Below are 7753 nucleotides of genomic sequence, written 5' to 3'. Positions count from 1 at the left end.
TCCATGATGCCATGCATCTGAACAAGATGTCCAGGACCTCCGGCACAAAAACAGGCCCACAACAATAAAGATCCAGCAGTATATTTAACCGTGGACATGGGGTTATTTTATCCCTGTTTGCACCAAACCCATCTGGTGGTAAAAAGCTCTATCTTTAGTTTCATCTGACTATAGAAGCCAGTGCCATTTGAAGTTCCAGTCGTGTCTGACAACTGAATATTATGGAATATGTTATAGAATATGCTGGAACAACATGTGGTGATGTAGGGATGTTAATATTTTTTAGGCTTTCTGACCCCAAGACTCATCTAATCGCTGCAATTCTCCAGCTGTGACCCTTTGAGAGGCTTTGGCCACTCAAACTCTCCTCCTCACCGTGCATTAGGACGATATAGATGGTAGGTTTAAATGCTTTATCCCTTTTCTTACAAACACTTTCTATTTTGTGAAGCTCAACAATCTTGTTCTGCATATCAATTCAATTTTTTTTAGTTTCATCTGACCATAGAAGCCAGTCCCGTTCAAAGTTCCAATCATGTCTCACAACTGAATATGCTGGAGTTTGTTTTTGGATGAGCGAGGAGGATTTTTCTTGAAACCCTTCCGAACAACATGTGGTGATGTAGGGGCTATTTAATATTTTTTAGGCTTTCTGACCCCAAGACTCATCTAATCTCAGTAATTCTCCAGCTGTGACCCTTGGAGAGGCTTTGGCCACTCAAACTCTCCTCCTCTCCGTGCATTAGGGCGATATAGATGGTGAAAATGGGGATTTTCAATGCTTTATCCCTTTTCTTACAACCACTTTCTATTTTGTGAAGCTCAACAATCTTGTTCTGCACATCAGAACTATATTCCTTGGTTTTACACCTTGTGATGGACGATTACGGAATTTGGCCTTTGTGTTCCTCATATTTATAATCCTGTGGAACAGGAAGTCATGGCTGGACAATTTCATGCTCCTAGTCACCCTGGTGTGCTAAAAATTGTAAATATGAAAGGGAATATACTTCAGATATATTTTGATCATAAGAATATCTAGGGGTGCCAGTAATTGTTACCAACATGCATTGGAGAAAAACATTTATTTCATCATGAGATTTTCAGTCAGAGGCATCCAGTCACTTGTCTTATTACTGAATGAATCAGTGATTTTGAACAAATCAGTTGAATGAATGATTAAACGATTCAAGACTCAGGCTGCATCCAAAAAGCGCATACTTCCCTATTATATAGTAGGTGAAAAACAGTATGCGAGCCAAGTAGTATGTCCAAATTCATCAGTAAGTTGAAACTACCCAGATGACAACACACCGTCATATCATATAGAATGTATTTTTTAATGATCATGAAGTAACTACAGTTTCAAAAGAGGTACCTATTTAGAGAGTATGCGATTTCAGACACAGCCTCAGTTAGTGACTCGATGTCAAGTTCCAGCACTTCCAGCACTTCTGAAACACAGCTTAGCCAATCAAATTCTCAAGGACTAGAACTAAATGTTATATAATTTAAATACTTGACTCGATGACTGGTTGATCAACAGGTTCAGAAAAGTTTCATTATGTAAGGGATAATGTATAGCCAGTCTGTAATACAAATTCCTACTGGATGATCAGGACTTAAGGTTTTGAAAATATTTTAATGTATTTATTTATGTTTTCTTTTAACGTTTTTAGCTATGTTGTTTCTTTATATTAGATTGTCATAACTGAAGCCATGAATGCCATGATAATTGACCAGATTGAAGCATCCAATACTTTCTTATTCACTCACTTGAGAGCGGTATAAGCACCAAGGTGCCATACCTTTATGAGCATAATATCTGCATTATTGGTGCTCCTGTTGTACTGAGGGTGCGGGATAAGCGACAGAGGCTTGGAGTACTGCTCTGTCCCCTCATAAGCACCTAAAGTATAGTCTCCAGCCACCACCATCATCTGATCCGTCCTTAAAGACAAGCAAAAATACACTTAAGACCCTCTGAAAAAACATGGGATGATATTCTAACACCACCATACTTAAGCAACAGTGAAGAAACAGATACTTATATGCTTGATATCTGATTTCTTGTTATACACAGTGACTCTTTTGTAGAGGACATGAGTTGAATAACAGTATTTCTCGCTGTTAGCAGCCTCATCCGTGCCAAGCTGCAGATAAGCCAGCATTCATTAAGCCCCACACGGGGATGACGGGTCAAGGTTAGCGTGCGTCCTGAGTGCCTGTCTGTTTTACTCTGGCTTTCGACTCGCCCACGGACTTGGCCATTAAGTCTCCTGCCATACTGTACATCCTGTAAGTCTCATTAACAGCCTGTTAGGCAGAGAATTTATTTAAAGAAAAGGTGAAAAATCACACACCCAATATTGCAATGGGCGGCTGTAAGCACCCAGGATTTATGGACCAGAGATCCGCTACAGAAGTGCTGGCCCTTCGAGCTCTGTAACGATACAATGTATTTGACTGAATTTGGCGAGGGGGTATATCCGCCAACAATGCGCCCCTGAACAAAGTCCAGACCTGGAAAACATTATAAAAAACATTAAAAACATCTCAGAACTCAAGGTGACAGTGAAAGGACAATGAAACAAACCTCTAATCTCAGGATACATAGCCTGATGTTCTAAGGCTTCTTATTGGTTACAAAGTGGTTTGTTAATGGTAGTATGCAGCAGTGGTTTATGATATTTATGAACATTAAGAATGTTCACAATAAAGAAAAGAAAAAAAAAACTTTTAAAACTCTAGTTGTGTCCAGTTTGTATTTATGTTGGTTTGTAACTGACTCTAATGATTAATGAGTTTAAATGTAATGACTCTAATAATGTCATGTGGTATAACTAATAAGTAAAAACTATGAACATATTTCCTTAATATATATGACTGATACATTCAATTTCCCTAATTACAAAAACGTTTTTAAATATAGTTTAGATTTAAATATGACTACATAAAATTTCCCCTAATTTCAAAAATGTTTTAAATATATTTTCGATTTACATATGCACCTTAAAATTTCAGATATTTGAAATTTATATAAAGAGTGGAATTTTCTGATATTTTGAGGCTCATGATTTTACACACACATTTCTGTGAATTGTGGGGACTTTCCATAGACTTCTATTACTTTTATGTTGACCAAACAATATTTTTTATCCCCTAACCCAACCCTACCCCTAAACCTATCCTAAACCTGTTTGCATTGTTACACTTTCAGATAAACATAATTTACTATTTTTTATATTTTTTTGTTCCTCATGGGGACTGCAGGTCGGTCCCCACAATGTCAAAAAATTTCAGGTTTTTCTATCCTTGTGGGGACATTTGTTGGACACACACACACACACACACACACACACACACACATTATATATAACATTAGATTATGCTTTTTTGTTTTTTTGCCCCCTGTATTAAAATGAAATTTAATTAATGCATTCAGAACATGCTCATCATCACAAAGTTCTATTAATTTCAAGACAAAGATAAGTAACGTGCCATTCATCCAAATACTAAGTAAAAGTAAACACTTAAAACGCTTAAACACTGTAAAAGGCAATACATTGCTTTGTTGCAAAGCTAAGGCTGCAGGCAAAAAGAAGTAGTTCAGCTCCTGATATTATTCAGTGTACTTACAGTTGGCTGGGATGAGTTTCAACAGCACCAGAAAGAGCAGCATGACCATGGCTAATGTGAGCATGAAAAGCAGCACTGAAGGTCAGCAGGACTATATCTACCAAACCCCTCCACATAGGGTGAGGAAATCACATCAACACTGTTCTTCAGGTTTCCATAGTTCTGACTGCAGTATTCAAGGGGTGCTATGAATCAAACAGTGTTTGATTCAACTGAACAAGTTGGGCTTTCAGCAGGGTTGCCCTCCCTGACCTTCTCATAATAACACATAATGTGTTCTGGCTGGATCACCTCAAAGCAATGGACATGTATTAAGACAAGTTAAAACATGTCTGGTAAGCCTCCCCAACTCTGCATGTGATAATTAGTCAGTCCCTTGTTAAAAATGCTAGTGTGCTGCTTTTTAATATGAAACCAATCCTAAAGGCCTCAAATAATAATTTTGTAAAGATCCGTTAAGTGAGTGACGTGACATGACATGTGGCCAAGTATGGTGACTTTAATTGTAAATGTTCATAGTGCCAAGAAGTCCTCAAGCCTGATCCAAAATATGTTATGGTGAAATTGTGTTCTAACAAATCAAAAGAGCTTTTCTTAACAAGTTAGTGCTATGCTAAGCTAGCAGGCTAAGCTGTTAGCGTGCTCACCAAAGGATAATTAAAAACACAAAGAAAGGGAAATGTTTAATTAATGTTAAATTAATTACATTTTTATGCTTAATAAATACACTTGAAGGTGCAGGAAGAATTTGGAAAGAATAAAGGGGAACAGGTTTATGAAAGAACCTCTATGTAACAGATCGGCCAGGCTCCACCACCACCCAATCACAACTATCCCTCTCACCTGAGTTCTGAGCACCTGCACCTGTCACTAATCAAGCACCTCATCAACCAGCCTGCATAAAAGCACACACCTCAGACACCCTCACTATCCGGTCTTGTATACATGTAGAGGACTCAATGACTTTGCTACTACTTCCATTTGCATACTTCCTGTATTACTTAACTCCTAGTGTCTCCTGTTCCTCCTAGTTCCCGGATCGCCATCGAGAAGCAATCCATAGACATTCCAGCCTGCTATGCCCCCTTTAGAGACGTCTTCTGCCCGAAACAAGCCTCCCGCTTACCACTACATCGGTCATGGGAATGTGCCATAGATCTCATTCCGGGTGAGCCAGTGCCTCAGGGAAAAATCGATTCACTGTTGCTTCCGGAACAGATCCGTTAATACCAAGCTTGATAATTTTAAAGACAACTATTACAATAACTATATTAGTGTTGTTCACAATAACTGGTGACAATGTTCTGTTTATTATTTGTCATTTGCCTCTTTAAATCCTTGCGTTCTTTAAAGTCGGGTGGATTCTGACTGGCTCATATTTGATCATTTATCAGCTGGAAAAATATTATTTTGAGAGTGATTCCAACGATACCACTGAGCTGTTATCATTATAGTTGCATTGTGGACTTCACAATTTTCATAGAATTAGACATAGATTATTAAAACTTTATAGTTTTAATTTGTGTTAAGTTACCATCCTTAGTGTGAATGGCCCTTAGATACAACTGAAATTCTGGAAGCGAAGTTTTCAGTTATAGCCCATTTGATTGTAAATGTTCATAGTGCCAAGAAGTCCTCAAGCCTGATCCAAAATATGTTATGGTGAAATTGTGTTCTAATTTGCATACTTCCTGTATTACTTACCTCCTGTGTTCCTCCTAGTGTCTCCTGTTCCTGGATCGCTGAGGTGTGTGCAGACCGGACCAACACCGACGCCACAGATGAGTCACCCCGATCCATTCCAGGAGCTCGTAGACTCCCTACGACGAGTGCTACGTAATCCATCGGCACAGTCACCCTCACCGGCACCGCCGCCATCATCACCTCCATCCCAACCGCTCCCAACCAGCACTTCTTCGCCTAACATCGTCGCTAGTCCCATGGCCCACACCAGGATTCCTGGAACCAGTTCCTGGGCTGGGCCGAGTACGCCCAGAATTCCCTGCGACAGCCTTCCACTGGTCTCACTCCTTTCCAGTGCGTGCTCGGATTCCAGCCTCCACTGTTCCCCTGGTCCGGGGAGCCTTCTGATGTTCCGGCGGTTGACTACTGGTTCCAGGAAAGTGAGCCATCACCTCCATCCCAACCGGCACTTCTTTTCAATTTTGGATTCAATGGATTTTAATATCCATGTCTGCTGCATGTCTAACCCCCTATCGCATGATTTTCTTAATCTTATTGATGCTTTTAATCTATCCCAGTGGATCAAAGACTCTATTCATATCCAGGGCCATACATTGGATCTTGTTCTCTCCTATGGGTTTGATGTGACTGATATTGTGCTCTCAGAACTTTTTGCCTATCCTGTCTCGACCACTGAGGTCACCCTTGAGCTCCTGTCTCGGCCATCTCTAAACCCTCTGCCTGCCCTATCACGGCCATGAAGACGGTCCTTAAATCCCTTGCCAGTCCTGTAATTTCCACAGAGGCCGTTGTTAACCTTTCAGTTCTGTTACAGTTCCGCCTGCCCCGCCATGGTGGGTTACTGCTCCTCTGTGGTGGACTTCAACTCCATCTGCTCTACCATGGGGTTGTACAGCTCCACAAGTCCTGCCATGGTGGCTTCCAACCTCTGTGACCAAATAAAACTGTTTATATATACTAACCTGTTGTGTCAGACCTTTTCCGTTACACTCTATCAGGACACAAATTTAAAATCATGATAGAAATCCTATTAGCAGTTATGTTGGTTATCACCTTGGCTAACAATTAGAGCTGCTTAGCAATGCCTAGACGTCACAATCCCTGCCAGTGTTTCCTTGTGGCAGGTGATGAAATCTTGTAAATAGATTGTGTCTGGAGTGGTCTAGATGTTGACCTCAGTGAGATGTTGCCAGGGGGATCCAAGCTGGACTCAGGCATAATATATAGACCTTGTCCTGCAGTTTTGTGGTTCCTCCTTCACTGTTAAAGAGAGGTGGAGGACCTCAACATAGCTGCCACTCCAGAGTCTCCAGCCGTCATGGCCACCATGCCAGAGGCTTCAGCCGTCTTGGAGGCCACTCCAGTGTTTCCGGCTGTCATGTATGTTGCACCTGAAGCTACCATGGCAGTCCCTAGCTGTTTGACTTCCAATTAGGTGGACCCACCACTGATGTTGGTACAGGTGGCCGGCATCCCCAGCCCGGCATCCTCTGCGCTTTCAAGCCTGGTGATCCTCCCTCCGTCTGCTGCGCTGCCTGTGATGGCGGTCGCCATCTTGTGCACCATGCCAGAGGCTTCAGCCGTCTTGGAGGCCACTCCAGTGTTTCCGGCTGTCATGTATGTTGCACCTGAAGCTACCATGGCAGTCCCTAGCCGTTTGACTTCCAATTAGGTGGACCCACCACTGATGTCGGTACAGGTGGCCGGCATCCCCAGCCCGGCATCCTCTGCACTTTCAAGCCTGGTGATCCTCCCTCCGTCTGCTGCGCTGCCTGTGATGGCGGTCGCCATCTTGTGTGCGTGGGCCACACAAAGCTCTCCAGCCCCTGAGTCTGCACCGGAGCCCTTTCCGGTCCATGAGTCCGCTCCAGATCCCGCTCAAGTACCAGAGCTCAGTCTTGTGTTGTTGCCAGTCAGTTAACTTTTTGCCTATCCTGTCTCGACCACTGAGGTCACCCTTGAGCTCCTGTCTCGGCCATCTCTAAACCCTCTGCCTGCCCTATCACGGCCATGAAGACGGTCCTTAAATCCCTTGCCAGTCCTGTAATTTCCACAGAGGCCGTTGTTAACCTTTCAGTTCTGTCTGTTACAGTTCCGCCTGCCCCGCCATGGTGGGTTACTGCTCCTCTGTGGTGGACTTCAACTCCATCTGCTCTACCATGGGGTTGTACAGCTCCACAAGTCCTGCCATGGTGGCTTCCAACTCTGCCTGTACCACCGTGGAAGTCTCCAGCCCGACCTGCGCCGCCCTGGTGGTCTTCTACTCCACCGTGGAAATTTCCAGTCCCATCTGCTCTGCTGTGGTGGACTTCTGCTCCGCCGTAGGGATCTCTGTTCCCGTCTGCTCCGTTGTGAGGATCTTGGGTCCTGTTTGTCCTGCCGGCTTCTTCTGGCCACCTGATCAGCCAGC

General features: G+C 42.9%; 1 protein-coding gene across 1 annotated transcript in view; it reads right to left on the bottom strand.

Moving 5' to 3' along the window:
- LOC107714481 (trypsin-like) overlaps positions 1 to 3688 on the bottom strand; it is a 5813-nt gene extending 2125 nt beyond the window's left edge. The window contains exons 1-3 of the mRNA XM_016520324.1: positions 3640 to 3688; positions 2364 to 2523; positions 1809 to 1950 (exon numbers count right to left, since the gene is read on the bottom strand). Of these exons, the coding sequence (XP_016375810.1) occupies positions 1809 to 1950; positions 2364 to 2523; positions 3640 to 3688 (351 nt within the window). The remainder of the gene's footprint in view (positions 1 to 1808; positions 1951 to 2363; positions 2524 to 3639) is intronic.
- Between the last annotated feature and the right edge of the window lie 4065 nt (positions 3689 to 7753).

The sequence above is a fragment of the Sinocyclocheilus rhinocerous genome, unplaced genomic scaffold (genome assembly GCF_001515625.1).
Source record: "Sinocyclocheilus rhinocerous isolate Xijiao unplaced genomic scaffold, SAMN03320098_v1.1 scaffold269, whole genome shotgun sequence".
Classification (NCBI taxonomy): domain Eukaryota; kingdom Metazoa; phylum Chordata; class Actinopteri; order Cypriniformes; family Cyprinidae; genus Sinocyclocheilus; species Sinocyclocheilus rhinocerous.
The sequence above is the reverse complement of the archived record's forward strand: the minus strand, read 5'-3'. Positions and strand labels throughout refer to the sequence as shown.